Source organism: Mixophyes fleayi, chromosome 2 (genome assembly GCF_038048845.1).
Source record: "Mixophyes fleayi isolate aMixFle1 chromosome 2, aMixFle1.hap1, whole genome shotgun sequence".
Lineage (NCBI taxonomy): Eukaryota > Metazoa > Chordata > Amphibia > Anura > Limnodynastidae > Mixophyes > Mixophyes fleayi.
The window spans coordinates 314,467,027-314,484,780 of NC_134403.1; the positions used below are offsets into that span (position 1 = coordinate 314,467,027).

Sequence of the window (17,754 nt, forward strand, 5' to 3'; positions counted from 1 at the left end):
ACATTATAAACGGTAACAAAAAAACAAAAGGATTCCATTTTCTTAAGCAGATTGGGTGCTGGTTGACAGTACAATGAAGCAAACCCATGAGCAACATGACTGGTGATTAATTCACTGATACAAAGGGACTACTTAGGTAGTCATGAAAAATAAGTGATAATATTTGTATATTGATTGTTTTATCTTCTTACAATGTTGATAGCAAAGTATTTGTGATAATGCTATTTTACTGTGTCTCATGTCTTATATTTGAATTATTTTTTGTAAAAATATATGCACAATGTGATTGTATTGTGATTTTTTATTAAATATATCAATAACAATCTTAAATATATTAATACATATCTAACTCAACTACCAACATAACAGGTCATGTTTATGTGACTCTCCTTGACCAAATATATTCCTCTTGCCCTTGTCCTTTTTATTACATTGGCTTTCAAAATGACCAGTTCTATAATTAATTTCAATAACATTTTACTGTAATAATGCACAAAAGCTCAGTGATCAACGCTTGAATCTGGAATTCAACTATTAAATATATAAATATCCAAATGCTGAATGGGGGTGGGCATCTAAAACATCTTGTCTCGATTTAAGGCATTCCGATGTACAGCCATACACATAGTATTAGGTAGCCTTCTTTGGAAGCAGCACAGTATAAATTCATGTACTGTCAATGTTAATTGTGTGAATAAGGGGGGAATTAAATTGTCTGTGTTACTTGCAAAAGTAACATGGCGTTAAAACTATTACCGTTATTATAACGGTAATAGTGTGCGTAATTACCGTTATTACGGTACCTTTTACGCTGGGCTGCGAGCTAAAATTTAGCTTAGAATTACCTTAATAACGGTAATAGTTTTAACGCCGTGTTACTTTTGCAATTAACACGGACAATTGAATTCCCCCCTAAGAGGGGATTTCTTTTATGTAATATGTAACAACATTTTTTTTCCGTCCGTAAAGTATCAAATCACTTTTTAATAGTAAATGCACAAAGCATCTATATTCAAAATATACCAATATGCAATGAATTCCAAATATGCTTGCCTAATACCATCAATATATTGCTATACATTTTAACTCTGGTGATTATTAATTCTGTTAGGTTCTTAAGCATAATTCTAATCTTCTGTTTCTAAAGTGAAAATATACAGTACTGTCCAGCGCTGTACATTAAGGGGATCATGATACAAACAAATGGCATACAGTGAAATGAAACAGAAGGTAAAGATGGTCCTGCCCAAATGAACTTACAATCTAATAGGTGTGGGAGAACAATTGACACACACGGTATTGAAATAACAATTGTAGCTAGTGAGGGGAATAATGTGTGTGGTTACTGTCAGGCTGTGTAAACACTACAGAATTTTACGACCAATGTGTTATCTACAATGATTGTACCTATGACTGAAGTTCCGATCAGTCGGTCGATTCATGCGTACACACTATACACATTTTAAACGATTGTTGCACGATGAACCGTCCTGCCAGCGGTTTTCGTCAGGCATAATGTCATCTCAAAAGATTGTAATTCTGTACACACTGAAATGATATATTGCCTCCCTGCACCGATATGCCAATTAAATTTAAATAAAGGGCTAAACATCACTGCCAAAAAAATCCCACAAACTCAGATTCCGGAAAAGAAAATACATCATCGCCATTCATTCTATACCACATCTTTGTGTAAAGTGTACGTTCGTTCGCAACTACTATGGTTTATTTTGCAATTTATTTTAATATAATGGCCACAATTGAACAACAGCAAGCTTTTGGTCTTTTGAAGAGAAAGAATCGGACCCGTTGGTCTAAAGAATGGTTCTCTTTGAAGAAACTATTTCTCATGCCCCTGCTACAGGAGATACGGGACAACAACCCTGATGACTTTAAGAATTTCCTAAGGATGAATGAACCCACATTCCAGGCGCTGCTCTAACGTGTCAGCCCCCTCATCCAGAAGGAGGACACCCATCTAAGGAGACCCATAATTGCAGAGAAGAGACTGGTTTCTACCTTGAGAAGGACACTGGCTGATCTCAAATACAGCACAACAATTTCACCTCAAGCTCTGGGTCTGATCATACCTGAGACCTATGACACTATAGTTCAAGTTCTGCGTGGACAGTATATGAAGGTTGGTAAAAGGACTACTCTGTTTTTTTAAAAAAATATTTTTTATTAAAATGGAAACTAAACATGTTAAATGACATTAAAAAACCAAACACATTGCCTTTTCTATTGGAAAAAGATGTTTCTAATAAAAAATATTTGAAAAAAACAAACAAACACATTAGCAAAATATACAGTGAACAAAAACTGTTGATATGGTTAAGATTTGGCCTATTTAGAGAGAATTGAGGGCAAACATTGTTTTGGGTGTAGAAGGGTATGAGACCCATTTCTGGTGTGCAGACCAGAGATGGGCTGAAGAGGGGAAAGCAAAATGAATATTTAACTTAAATAGGGAACACATAAACCATATAAAAACTGTGTAATATATAAAAAAAAACAGTGGTCACAGCTGTTGATAATGCAAATGTTCATTGTTGTCTCTATACTGTAGCATACTTGTGCTACCCATAGGTGTAGAAGTAATGTAAGCTGAAGGGGTAACAGATTGGCCTCCCATGACCGAATGTTGTATGTGGAGTGGAAGTGGCCCAAATGTATATGATTGGGCCGGCCTGAAATGTCCTTGCTCCTGTGTGTGGGGGAATTGTGTTAATTTAGTGTCTGGTAATAGACCTACAATTTATATAATACACTAAACATTCCATATCTGTTTGCATTTCTCTGCTTGCATTTCTCATTTTGTTTGCAAGAGTTGCACGTAGCAGATCAAATTCGTCTTGTTGTTTTGACATCAATTTGGTTGCAGACTCTATCATCTTGCTTGTGAGTGCATCACTTTGCTCTTGATCACGGATCCTTGTTTTCCCTGCTGTCACTTTGATGCCGTTGTAGCTGTGTGGTTAGATCTGTGATCTTCTGACTGTCTACTTACTGTCAGCTGGCTGGCATGCATTGTTGTGCCATGTTGCTCTGCCACATCACAGAATCTGACTTCAGATAAGACATTAGGCTGTGTAATGTAAACAGAATGTAAACTAGTTAGTATAGTATCCTGCAATGGTTGAGCCATGGCAAGTTATTGCTGAAGATTTGGAAAGTCTTTGGAATTTCCCAAACTGCTATTGAGATGGCAAATGTGAGAATTATGCCATCCTCAAAAAGTGGATCTAGTGAACTATAAAGGATTCTTTAGCTTTATTCTGAGAGTGGATGCCAACTATTAATTCCAATTTGTGGATATTAGAAAAACTGAAAATATTGACTTATTTCTTTATTTTTGTAGCTGATGAAGCGTTTGTGCTACACACCAATGTATAAAACCTTATCCACGTGAAATCTGTTGAAAGAAAGGAGAATCTTTAATTACAGATGGTCATGAGCTAGGCGCATTGTGGAAAATGTTTTTGGTATTTTGAGCAACAGATTTAGAATCTTTTATTCAGCTATAAATCTGCACTAGACAAGGTGGTGGTGACTTGTTGTGTCCTACACATATTTCTTAGGTGGAAAAATCACAGTGTGCGCAGCATGCTTATCAATATGGAGTACACTCTAGAAGAGGCGGAAGTTGTAGGGTTGACACCATTGGAGTCATCCCAGGTGAGAAATGCCAGTCACATGGCAAAATTAAATAGAGAGGCCTATTTAGAATATGTTAATGGAGAGGGTGCTGTGTCCTGGCAGAATGACATTGTATAATGTATGTGCAGTAGCATTGTATGCTTGTATACTGTATTGTGAGGTACATGTAAGTAAATAAATATTTTACGCATGTACAATGTTGTATGTTTCACTTACTGTGCCACATGCTGGTATGTCATCTGTTTGTAGAAGTTCAGCTGAGGAACTACTCTCCGTCTCCAAGTTGCAGGTGGACTGTCTAGCAATTTCCTCATCACGGGTGAAGCACCGGAGATCAAAATACCACAACTTGGGCACATACACATCCTCAGCCCCTGCCCCTGATTTTTTGAAAGCCTCAATCTTGTTACGTTCTTTTTCTAAAGACAGTCCTCAAGTTCTGTATCTATCCCTTTACCCACTCTACATTTGCTCCGGGGTAATGTTTATGGAACACTTTCATAACGTCTTCCAAAGCCGCATTCTTCTGCCTCTTTAAGTATTTTTTGGATTTTGTTTTCCACAAACAGGTATGGAATATGTAGGCCTCAATGAAGTCCCTCATGAGCTCCACACTTCTGTCAGATGCAGTTGCAAATTATTTCCCCAAAAAATAAACCATGTATATTCTCATAGTACCATACACACACACACACACACACACACACACACACAAAAAAGGGAAAACATCCAGTGGTATAAATAAAAAACACATATATAGGGTATAGAGGGCGCTGTGGAGTAATGGCACCATCAAACTTGTATAGCCTGCTCCCTCCCCTCTATGCCCGCTCCGGCCATCTTCCTCAGTTTATTTAACTAACAAAGCCGCAAGAGAGGATGAAACACAACTAACAGGACAACCAACAGAATTGTCAGAACAAAGGGTCGGAGCGCAGTGTCCTCCAAATGGGTTATTTTATGGTAAGTACAAAAATCTTACTTTCACTTGCACTACCAGTTGGGAGACACTGCTCACCTTGGGGATCGGCCTTGTCTGTATATTTTCTGAAATGTGTGGCTCTCTTACCGGATGTCCATACATTCTTACAGGGTGTCTTACATGTCCAACCACCGTTTACTTCTCTGGTTGTTCCGTGGGATCTCAATTTAGTTCTTTCAGCTTTGCAGAAATCTCTGAACCATTGGAGTCGGTTCTCCTTGAAACGGCTTACCGGGAAGGTCTCCTTTTTGTTGGCTATATCCTCAGCTAGCAGTGTTTGGGGATTGGCTGCTCTTTCTTGTCGCCCTTCCTTCCTGATCTTCAATAACTATAGGGCGGTTTTAAGCACTTGCCATCATTTCAGCCTAAAGTGGTGTGTAGGTTTCACGATAACCAAGAGATAATCATTCCTTCTTTGCCTTGTGACAGGTCTTCTGATCAGCAGAGTTCTGGCCTTCTTTTAGATGTGGTTAGGGCCTTGCGGATTTATGTGGATCGTACACTTTCTTTAAGAAAGACAAAAACTGGTGCTTTATGTTGCTCGCAAGTGTGACTGGCCGGCTGGCCACAAAACAGATGATTGCCTCTATACATTTACACACACCACGAAACAAAACATACATTTCAGTGCTATAAATAAAACCCCCAATAAACATTATGTTCATATTAAACACACCCACCCATTAACGAAAACTACAGAAAGTCTCATGCTATAAAGTACATACCTTGCTGCAATAGCGATCAGGTAAGACGTTTGTGGTATCCGTTGGTATGTTAAGGGAAGGTCAGGGGAATTTATTCTGACAAATCTCAAACACAAGGTTATTATACACGAATGAACATTCACCCACAATGCTCCATTCTGTACCTGTAGCTGCGGTGATTGGTCCATACCAACTACGAGTGCCCATGTCTGCTTCTGGTACGATGGAAGATGACGGTTGAAGAACAGGTGGAGAAAGTGACAGAAGTGGTGGAGGGGGATGGAGAAACAGGAATGCAATTGGAGGACATTAACAGAGCAAAGCCACTGAACCCAAGGGAAATGGAGATGATGGTGAGAGTGTTGGACCAGCACAACTACAACTGTCAAAAGCGAAAATACAGAAAAGTTAATCATAGTGATTATGCAGAAACTCATAAATCAGGCATGAGATAAACTTGGGAAAAAGAAGGACAAAATTTCAAATCCAAAAATGGACTTTGAAAATAGTAGCAAAAGACCAAAGAAGGCAATTGAGAATCCATAAGAACATTAAAAAAGGTGATTAATAATAGTGGTTATTAAAAATGTTTAAAACTAGTTTGTAAACTGTAGTGTAAATGTTAGTAACTAATGGTAAAAATAACGGTTAGTATGATTAATAAAAGTTTGACATTTATTTACAGAAAGAAGAATGCACTATGAAGTGTGCTGCATAGCATCTCAAAAAGTTAAAATGTAATATGATGTAGTGACTATAAATCAAGAAATCACAGAGATAGGAATTGGAGAAATAAAAGAGGAATGTAGAAGTTAATTAAAAACCATTTAAAACTAAGGTGGTTTACGTTTTCTATAGTGTTCCTTCAGTGTAAAAAGATTGTGTCTATATTTCAGTTGGTATGGACCAGCTTGGCAGCATGCTTGGCCAGACCCAAGAGGGACATTTCAAGCAGCATCCCAGGTTAGCAAATGGTAGCAGTCCCTTTGGTAAAAACGAAATTGTGTTCCGTTTCCTCGTTAAACATAATTTAAAATACTTGTCATTTCTTCATATAGATACCATTGTCATATCTGATGAAAGTTCGGAAGGAGAGACAGATGCAACATGCAGTAATATTTATAGTACTTCCGGTGATGGAAAAGGTGTGGTCGAGAAAATGGAATAGCTGAACGAATATTTTAAAGAATTGAGGGCTAACATCAGTGATGTTAAGAAAAAGTTCCACAAACCAGAGAAGAATTATCTGGAATTGTTTGAAATATATGAGAAAGTAATGTTAGAATGCAGTAGCCAGATTAAATATTACATATGTTAGTGGATTAAGAACTTTTGCTATTTCTTTTTTTTCTACATCCACTGGATATTGTTTAGAAATAATGCTATTGATAACAGCGTTGTAATTTATTGGGTGCACTTGCAAGAAAGATAGACTTCAAATAAAGGCACAACCAATTAACATGTTCAGTACACATCTATGGTCTTTGGAAGACACACAGTGAGGATGCAGGTGAAAAATTGTGCAAGGTGACAAACGGGCGGATAGGGAACTTAAAATGGTCCTGGAAAAATTATGAAAGTGGCCTCATGTAGGACCAAATTAAGTTTAGGCGAAGTCATCACAAAATTAGTCGTGGTTAGCACACGGCCCTAGTCAATATTGATTCTACCTATATCTTGTCTGTACTGATTCTCCCCCATATAATGCCATTCCTGTATTCATTCTCCCTAATATTATGGCCCCCTGTATTAATGCACCCCAATTTCATGACCCCAGCCTCGACCTATATGTCCCCTATATCATGCCCTCCTGTTCAGTTCCATTGCTGCTGACAGATGGTTCATCAGAGAGAAAGTTTCCTGCAGAGCAGTAATTTTATCTGGTGTTCCCAGATAAAAATTACTTCACAAGACAAGTTCTGCGGCCTGCGCTATACCATGAGAAACAGCGTGGCAGCAAATCAGAAAGCAGCTGTGTCATTCTGGTTTGCTGCCACTGACATTGCATGAACACTGCTGGAGAATACTGGAAAATGACATAAGAACATGACACAAAAATAGCTGCAATGTCAAGCTTGTATATATGTTACAGCTAGAAGTCCTGAATTTAAATCTGGGGGGAGGGGTGTAACCTTGGATGAATAACAACTGCATAACCAGTGCAGGGACCACAAAGATATTAGTACCTTCCCAGAACACTCAGTAGACGAGTGTTGTAGATGAGCCAGTAATGATATGCAGCCACTGCTGGACTTGATGTCAGGTTGTGAAATCGGAAAGATACACGCATTGGAGGCTGTACAGATCGGCATCAGATTGAAGGTGGGTTCTCCTAGGGGCAGAAAGGGCACAATAGTAGTCCATAGCTGACAGGCCAAGGAGTCTACAGAGTAGACTATGGCAATCAATCTGGAGCTGTGGCCGCCCCGACCAGGTAAAGATGTAGGGCTATGTAAATAGGAGCTGTCAGTGCACTAATGACTGCCAAGTCGGCACATCCTGATGTTCGGAATGCAGGCAAATCAGTTTGTTTTGGCACCCGACCTGAAATATAGGTGTCAGAGCATATGTTAGCCCAGCTCCCTGCCTCGACTGGGTAAAAAAGAATAAATATAGTTTTAAAAAAAATATCAAATGCATCTGGCGGCCCCATCGGCCTACCTAGAAAAGTCTCGGTAAAGTCTTTGGGCAGTAAAGTCGCTGTTTGAGGAACTATCCGCAGTTGGTTGAGCAGTTGGCCATGATTTCCTACACACTGCAGGATCAGAAAGCGGATGGAATGAGATTTATAGTTTTGCTGAACAACCAAAGAAAACTGCGATCGGTACTTTGGAATGACTGTTGTTCATCGTTCAACTATACACACTAATGCGATATTGACCCGAACGGTCGATTATCGATCGTTTGACCTAATAGTCGGCTGAAAAACCTGTATTGTTTACCCAGTCTAAGGCAGGAGCATCATCAGCCACCAATATCAAAGCAAGCATTTTTGACTGTCATTTCTGTACAGCTGCGAGTGGTGTTGGAATGAGGAAAGACAGTGGAAGGAGGAGACATGAAAGACAAACTAATGTTTGGAAAATTCTTAAGATAGTCAACTGCTGACAGGACAATTCTTCACCATTTATTTTAACTGACTCTACTACCTTTTCTGGTTCTTGAGAAGGCTTTCTTTTTGTTATCTGCATCTCAGAGTAGCTGCGTGAACAGTATTTTTCTTGGACATCAATCTCGCTGCTGGACATAGAACTAGAATTTCTGTTTTCCATGTTCGCAGCTGCCATCAAGGAGTCTACAAAGATCCCAAAGGATGAACAGAGATGGCAACAGCAATAACCGTCGTTCATACTGGGTCCAGCAGCTGAACTGAGATGGTATCCAGTAGATTTTGGAAGCAACCCTGTCCTTGGTGTGAAGACACTCACCATCCCCCCCCAGGTAATTTACCACTGCATTCACAAATGTTTAATTGTTTTATATTTGCGCAAAGAGGTGTATGTGGCAGGTAGGGCACGTAGCTGAGCTAAAGTGCAGCTTTTTCTAACTGTTGTCCTCATGTAATAAAGCTAAAGTGTATCATATGGTCATATCTAAGTAGTACAGAGAAGATTCAGTGGCCTAGTGGTTAGCACTTCTGCCTCACACTGGGGTCATGAGTTCAATTCCCGACTATGGTCTTATCTGTGTGGAGTTTGTATGTTCTCCCTGCGTTTGCGTGGGTTTCCTCCAGGTGCTCTAGTTTCCTTCCACACTCCAAAAACATACTGGTAGGTTAATTGGCTGCTATCAAAATTGACCATAGTCTCTCTCTCTATCTCTGTGTGTGTCATGTTAGGGAATTTAGACTGTAAGCTCCAATGGGGCAGGGACTGATGTGAATGAGTTCTCTGTACAGCGCTGCGGAATTAGTGGCGCTATATAAATAACTGATGACGATGATAGAACTGTTCCATATATAACATTTTAGATGGTGATTAATCCCTGTTAACTTTTTCTATGTAATTATCATCAGAAACTTTATTTTATATATGCGCCAGCAGATGCCTTAGCACTTTACAATTGGGACAAACAGTAATAAAACAATACTGTGTAATGCATACAGAGAGGTAAGAGGGCCCTGCTTGCAAGCTTACAATCTATGGGGTAATTATGTGCTATTGTATCGAGGTACAAGATATATCTGATTAAAATAAAAACTTGAAGTCTTTTAATCAAGGTGAGATGTCTTAGTTGTTCAATACCCTCATATTTATATATTTAATATTTTATTTCCTAAATCAAGCACTGATCATTTGGTTTTTGTATGTTAATTGAGGTTTTGCAGGATTTTCCTAGATCTAGCCACTGGATTTTGTATTTAAGTACTTTTTGATATTATAGGTGGCCTCTTTCTCCTTTTTGTATGCAATAAGGAATTATGGGAATGAGGAATGCTTTAAGTTAATTTTCATTGTATTGCCGATTATACAAATGTCATTACATGCTAAAACATTAACTTTAATGTCTCATACCTTATAGCAGAAAGGAGACTTAAAAATACATAAAAACATTTATGTTTCAAAATATATACAGATATTCATGCACAGACTCGTATATATAAACACGCCACCCTCTTAGTCAAACAGCAAGGAGATCAAAGCCTTAGTCACAGGAGGGCTCACCCCTCCCTCTGCTGCCTTTTCCTTTGTACCTATCTGTCTGAATTACTCACTGCTTTGATGATGTCGGAAGTGTTAAGAGCAATGTGCTGTACACCAGCACCACCATAGTAGTCCACATACTCCTGAAAATGAAATAATGGAAGAAAGTGAGAATCCCTTATTTACTGTTCACAATTCTGTATTTTCACACAAATTTTAGCATCTGCAGAATTATGTTATTGCTCAAAACTACAACAGAATCACTGTCAAGTACAGATTTGTTTAAAATGCATAGATTGATCTGTATTAAATAAAAAAACTTTCTCGTTCCAGAGTGTACATTGCGTTAACTCTTGTCCATTTGGCCACACATGTATCAGTCAGATCTCTTGGCATGAGTGAGGTCTGTTAGTGGTATCGCAAGATCATATAAAGGGCGATAGAGGTGATTTGCAGTCATCTTCCGTCCACATTTACCAATGTACGTTAGTGGAGTATAATCATTTTAATGTTCGCACAACTGATATTGCAATGTGTGGGGCCAGAAAATGACCGCGATGTCTGAGCATTAGTTATGCGTTACAGTTTTTGTAAATTTGTACTAGAAAATTGCTGCTATTTATGTTGGTGCTATATATAAGGAATTAATGTAAAATAAGGCCTATAGATAAGTTCAAAATCTTTCACTTTTGTTTAGCTCTCGGAGGACAGAACGCAAAACGAACAAATTGTTTATTTAAAAAAAAAAAAAAACACACACATAAAGCATGTTGGTATTCAACAAAGAGCGGATGTAAAGATATGTCTGTTGATGAATACTGGTCTAGGTCCGCTCTGCTCTAAAGACAATACACTCAGGATATGTCCAATACATATGTGCAATGTAAAGTCCCAAAAGTACGCACAGAAACCCCCCGACTTTTCAATTAATGTCACCTGTAAATAATATAGGGACTGATTCATTAAGGAACTTAGGAAAGAAATTTCTTACTTAAGTCTCCTGGACAAAACCATGTTAAAATGCAAGGGATGAAAATTAGTTTTCTATTTTGCACATATGTTAAATACTGGCTGTTTTTTCTTGTAGCACACAAATACTTGATAGCTTATTTGTACACTGAAATTTAAAGTTGATATTTGTATGCTACATGAAAAAACAGCCAGTATTTAAGTGATACGACTGAAAAACATGTTCCTTTGAGATGCCCAAAGCTTGAATTGGGCGCTGTTTTCTGCGATTGAGCACGGCATGCCTTTACTCTAAATTGACCATGTGCATACTCCCATTCTCATTCTCATTCCACCCCTGGAATCGTAGGTTGTACAAATGGTCCTTTGCGCTCGAAGATTAATTTGACGCTTCCATGTTCTCTGGTGTATGGTTAGTTTCTGTGCATGTGCAGTGAAATTTTACGCAAAATACAGCATGCATCTGCACTTGTGTGCCTTAATGCATCAGGTCCAGAATATATTCTTGGTATATTATGATTATTTTAGGATTCTAGCTGTACTGTGACTTTATAACAAATTTTATAAATTGTAACGCAACTGTTTTTTTCACACGTGTTTCTGAAAAGAAATATAGAAACACATATTAAAGAAAAACAATTATATCATGATGGAATCATTTTTTACCTGTATCTGTGACTTTTTCTTCCCAGGAGCTGGCTCATTAATTGGCATTTTTATAGTCTCTTCATAATTTGTTACCACAATTGAACGCAGAGCACTGTATTCTGTATGAACTTGTTTGTCATCTACGGACCAGAATCTGTGGAACAGCAGGGTTTTTTGATACCTAGAATGTATAAAAATCAGGGAATGGATTTTGTTTCTTCTGCAATTTTAGATTTACATAGCAGTATAATTAATAACCAATTTTTTAAATTTATATTTATCTAGTATTACTCATTTATTAAGAACTGCAAGTAATAGTCATGCAAATCTTTGTGGAGCTGCACTTTGGCTGTTAATCATCTTAATAATCGTTGTTTATTTGAATGGCGCCACAGATTCCTGCCTGACTTAGTAGTACAAATATGACATACATGAAAACAGCTAACACTTTATTCAGGTTTGAGGTAGGTGTGGGGCCCAAAAAGAAAAATGTTCATCTTAGTTTTAAAAGTTTTTTTTTAACCTCTAATGGTACAGTATGCCACATATCTGCAAAAAGGAATCCTAAATGATGTTATTCTGACTTCACATACCTAGCTAAAATTAAGCGCTATTTTTTAACTGTTTTGTGCCCTGAATTCTATTTAGCGGGTCCCAGTCGTAACCGAAGGCCGTCATTGACAGCTGGATCCAGTACCAGCGTTATAATACATACTGTATGGCTGTTTAACTAAATAATGTCAGAATATGGTGGCTCCTGACAGAAAGTAGATAGGCAAATAACATTGGGAAGTCCATTTTGGACCTTTTTTATCAGATCAATCCCAGTAATGTTGGGATTTATCTAGTACATAGATAGTTCTTTAGCTAAGCAGGCAGACTTTTTTCATTGAGCAGACTGTTTTCATTGAGCAGGGCTAGGGATGTCACAGTAACTGAAATGGTCTCAGAATCATCTTTTTATTTGTATGAGATCTTATCAGGACATTGTCTTAAAGATCTGGGAGGAACTAGGTCTTTATGTAATGGAGGGGGAAGTCATACTTTACTTCTTAATAGACCTGCATTGAAAAGTCAAACTACATCTGAACAATTTGTTTTATCTTTGTGGTTCACTTGTAAAGATTTCAATTTTGGTTTTTTTTTTAGTGATTCTTTAAAGGTTTTAAAGAGATATTGGAAAAGTGACAAAGCACTGTGACAGTTGGAACCCAATGCAGATCCCTCCAGTAACCCTTCACAATGACAACTACCTGTATGTGTTCATTAGTCTCCACTTGGTATCTGAGTGGATCTAGAAGATGGCGCCTGCGTTTTTAGATTACCTTGGTGTTTTTTCTGCTGTAAATGTGTTTGTGTAACTACTGTTTGTTTTTATGAAAATTCAGTGGGCGACATTTATGAAAACGATGCAAAGAAAAATGTTGGTGTTGCCCACAGCAACAATCAGATGCTTGTTTTCATTTTTAAACCGTACTAGAAACATGACAAAATATGATTGGTTGCAACCAGTTTTCATAAATATCCCCTACTAGTATGAGGTATTTATGCCTATGCGTGTATCTATGATACTGTTACTGTATTGCTGAAAATGTAATTCTTTTTTCATAAGTATGGGTTTTATATGCCACAGACAAACAACTACACAGTAATTTGTTCTTTGCGATTTGCATTGCAATAACCTATTATTCTGGCATGGGGATTGGAGGAACAGATTATCCTTTCTTTCTCTGACCTTTTTAGATAGTTAATGAATACATTGAAACTGGTGTTTTTCATTCTCCTTTTGTGTTCAGGAATAGTGTATTGTTATTGATATATGCCCACATGAAGGGGTGAGTGGGCAAGCACTGACATGTTCTTTACATCGCTTAACTAGGGATTATGTAACAATCCCAGTAAAAGAAATAATTAGTCCAAAATTAGAGATATACCTTTTTCTGTTGCTAGTTTACATGTTATCTCTTGCCTCCATATATAAGCCCACTCGGATTGTATATATTCATTTTAGTTTGGTTTCAAGACCAGTCTTTTGTATGAATCCACCTTGTCTTTTGAATATACTGACACTCAATATCTACTAAACTGTTTGCATATATCTTCTAAACTACTTTCTAAAGAAAAAAGTGTGCATTTTTCTCCACAGCGTAATCATTTTGCTCGTGAATGTAACAATCTTTTCCTGTATCTATAGATATTTGCTTCCATAAGTATTATAAACTTTCATAACAGCAACATTTGTATGCTGTGTAATTAATTATCAGAAGTTATAATTGTGCACATTTAACCCACATTGCTTACCATTTCTATTTTCTATATTGTTTCCTTCATGCTCTAATATAAATAAATGTATGTAAAGACGAAGCTCACAGAGCGATGATTATCATAATAATCCAAGTGGAATTATTATTCATAAGTTAAATTCTTGAATTTTCTTATAATTATACCTAATCACTTTTTATTACTCATTATTATAACTGCATCATACATTTCAGTTTATAGTAGATATACCGGTACATACTAAAAATGAAGTCACAGAGAAAAATTAAATTGGGTTAAACAGACAGTAAATTCATAGCTGAAGAATGTATTATTGGAATTAACTTAACACTTGCTTACCAATCCACTACAGGCATCATTGCATCATCAGGTTGGTTTCCAACAATGTGATCAATGAATTTAAGGCAAGCTGATGGCCTGTGATAGGGAAAGTAATAGTATTTTTTTATTAGTGTAGTTAATAAGATACAGTAATTGTCAATGTTCAGCTGGCATGTTTTCTTTCTAATTTCCTGCTGTCATTTAAGCCATTTAACATTAATCTGAAGGCTGTTCAACTACTTTTAAGAGCTCTTTCTGTTGATATTGTTACTGTTGAATGCTATAGAATTCTAGCTTATTTGTATCTATTATTGCATGTTTTGTAACATTTACTGTTGTTATTTTAATGTATTTCTTTTTGTAATTATATCTGAAAAAATTTACATATTTGTTTGAGATATCCTATTTTTCATTCTCTATTTTGCATGTAAAATTTTGGAGTTACATTTATTATAAAAAAAAAAATGTTTCTTAAAATTATAGCCTTGGGGGAAATTAGGAAACTAAATATAAAATGCAAACATTTTTACTACCCGCTGCTTGGTTGACTTGGCAATTTGTCTAACTTTTCCTTTCTTTCCTTTTTCATGTTTGCATGGGCCTTGTTTGGGCTATTAAAGACCCTGCCCCTTGAACTTCCCATTCTTTCAAGTGACTAGTTTATGGGCTATAGGGATTTTGGAAACCTCCCAAAAAGCCCCTCTTAGCAGAAGGGAGGTTTTTCTGTTTGGAGTGTTAGACAATTAGGGGAATCCACTGAATCGCCTAGTCCACTGAGTATTGTTAAACTTTGTTGTGTTTTTTAGGTCACTTGATTGCACTAGAAAACATTTTTTTTAGTTTTCAGTGGAACTATTGTTTAAGATTAAGTTTGTTATTTAGAAATTAGTACTGCATCAATTTTATATCTAGTTTTCAGTGGCTAGTGTTTTTTCTTGTGTACATATCTAGTTGCCCTTTAATAGACTGCCATTTTATTTTACTCTGATTTTAATACCCAGATATTTTAGTTTTACTAATTTAGGTGATTTTTATTTCCATTTCCAATCATGTCTGATCTCGAAACCCCCCCCCCCCCCCTCCTCCATGTCATTAATCGCAAGTGGAACTGTCTAGATGCTTTAAAGGGGTGTAATTGAAAGCATTAATATCTGCTGAAGTGAGGTGCTGAAGGCAGAGATGTTTCTGGCGCCCAAAATTTCTTTTGTGACATTGCACTGCACCCCCAGTAGCTTCCAATCCACTCTACTTGCATCTGTACAGTTTTCACAGAGCCAAGAATTAGCACAGTGCCTGTATCCACCACTACCTGGAACCAAGAATTAGCACAGCTACAAATGTTATTCCGCTACCTTACTTAGCAAGTTTTTTCCTCCACTTCTTTTACAAGTTTGCCTTGGCAGCATATTGTTTACCTTCTTTTTTATGTCACTGTATGTTATTTGTTTGTATCACAATCCACTCAATGTTCAGCATTGAGTACTATGTTGCTTTATAAATAAAATATAATAATACGTGGCTGACTTGCTTCTTAGATTATCTAATTTAGCTTTGGTAAATGTGTGATAATTGTCTACAAACAACCCATTACTGGGTACATTTAAATACATTTATAGGGGTATAATTCTTAAATAACACTAATTCCATGAAAACAATAAAGGGTGAGATAAATAAATAAAGGCAATCTTTTCCTGCTTCTCTTCATTTATGTCAGGTTAACTAGTTAAAGTAAACACTCTGCTAGACACAGCAGGCAATTCACATTGCTATGGGCTGAAAATGGAAGAAGAAGAGATAACGGAGAAGGAGACCAGTAAAGAAAGGTGATCAGATACATTGCAAACTTCAAAAGCTTCACACCTGGCAATGAAAGTATCACATTTAGTAATACAGAATACGAACAGTAGAACATGTTTTGAGGGTAGAACCATTATACCTTGTTACCTTAGGATAAGTATAGTCGTACAGTTTGCTATCCTGTCTGCTGCACTTTTGGTTTTCTGTCCAATTTATCAGATGTAACGGTACAAATCTGATATGTGCAACTGCATGTCAGAATATCTTTCCAAATATGATGCTTTTTTTTCTTAGAATAATCAGACAGGCAAGTTATCAGTGTTTACTATGTAGAGAGCCCCCTGTGACTCTTTTCCTTTTCCAAATATATACTGTCATTGTTTAAATGTCTAAGGTGTCCCTCGATTTCAACAGCACAGTTAATTTCCAATGGCCTAATAAGTCACGTCACCGCTACTGCTCGGTACATTATTAAAGTACTAGATCTTGAATAACAGTGGAAAGTGAAATGTTTTATTAAAAAGTAAACACTCTTTATTGGTAGCTGTATATTTGAAACGGCAGAGGGATCTGAAATGAAAGTGGTGGGTTTGTGTAAAATTCCTTAGATCAGCATGTATTTAAATGGTAATTAAAATATTTGAACTGGATTTAGATTAATTATGCAAATAATACATTTGCAAGACCTTTTGTTTAATACAACTATTTATATAAATTTGATTTATTTACTTATAAAATGTATTTGTATTCTTATTTTTTAAGCTATTTGGGTTAAGGCAAGGACATATTCTTTACGTATTTTTAGTTTTGCAAAATTACTTTTCTTCTATTGTTTTATTTACTGTTTACTTCTAAAAGCAACTAATAATATTTCAGGTCCTAGCCAAAGGATATAAATATATAGTTTTAAAAAAACAAAACAAAAAAAAAAAATATTTATATAAAAAAAAGCATATCCAAAGCTGCTATTTGCAGGGATACTGCTAATTAGTCTCTAACAACATAAACCAAATGGCAGAGTTTACTAGTACAAAGAGTTGGCTTGAAATCATATTCCTTAAAATATACCAAAATATATAAAAAAAATACAATGATTGAGAAGTGAGATGAATACACATATGAGCAGATAATGGTAGTGTAGCAAATAGTTGGACTTTGGGGCTCATGCAGAGTCCTACGTCAGTCTGTGTGAAAACGCCCTGCGCCCATACATACTTAATGTAATTCTGCCACTTATGTCAGACTGCGCCTGGACTGGGGCATTCTAACATAAGCCGATTACAGTAAACATGTGTGCAAGTTATGTCGAACGAATGCAGACAGAGAAAAACACGCATATATGCATCTGAGAAAGCCGTATTGTTTTTAGGTGGTCAGGGACAGGTGCAAATAGTGGATAATGAAGACGGTCTGATTGCACAACTGACACTGATTTCTGCTTTCTTCCTGGCTCGGGCATATATTATGCCTTTGTGTGTTTGTTTAAGAAAAATCTTTTTTATTTCCTGTATATAAGACAGGTTGTTTTTTTTAAGTTCTATCGAAGCTTAATAGCAAATCCACTTGTTGCACATTAAATAATGGTTGTTCTGTTAGTGTAAACCTTATAAAGAGCTATATACCTAGTCACATAACATATCTAAAATGATACATACATATTGTGACAGGAGCACTGGACAAATGCTGAATGGCACAGGCACATGTACCAGGCTTTCTGTCTTGTATGCTATAAAACTCCACGGAAATTGTC

General features: G+C 36.7%; 1 protein-coding gene and 1 long non-coding RNA gene across 2 annotated transcripts in view; one reads left to right on the plus strand and one right to left on the minus strand.

The window, feature by feature from the left end:
• Window positions 1-15,532, plus strand: part of LOC142139199 (uncharacterized) — a 32,215-nt gene extending 16,683 nt beyond the window's left edge. The window contains exons 2-3 of the long non-coding RNA XR_012688176.1: window positions 10,323-10,392; window positions 12,756-15,532. This is a non-coding gene — a long non-coding RNA (uncharacterized LOC142139199). The remainder of the gene's footprint in view (window positions 1-10,322; window positions 10,393-12,755) is intronic.
• Window positions 1-17,754, minus strand: part of LOC142139198 (4-hydroxyphenylpyruvate dioxygenase) — a 52,530-nt gene that overhangs the window by 2,955 nt on the left and 31,821 nt on the right. The window contains exons 9-11 of the mRNA XM_075196609.1: window positions 14,226-14,303; window positions 11,625-11,787; window positions 10,061-10,132 (exon numbers count right to left, since the gene is read on the minus strand). Coding sequence (XP_075052710.1) covers window positions 10,061-10,132; window positions 11,625-11,787; window positions 14,226-14,303 — 313 coding nt within the window. The remainder of the gene's footprint in view (window positions 1-10,060; window positions 10,133-11,624; window positions 11,788-14,225; window positions 14,304-17,754) is intronic.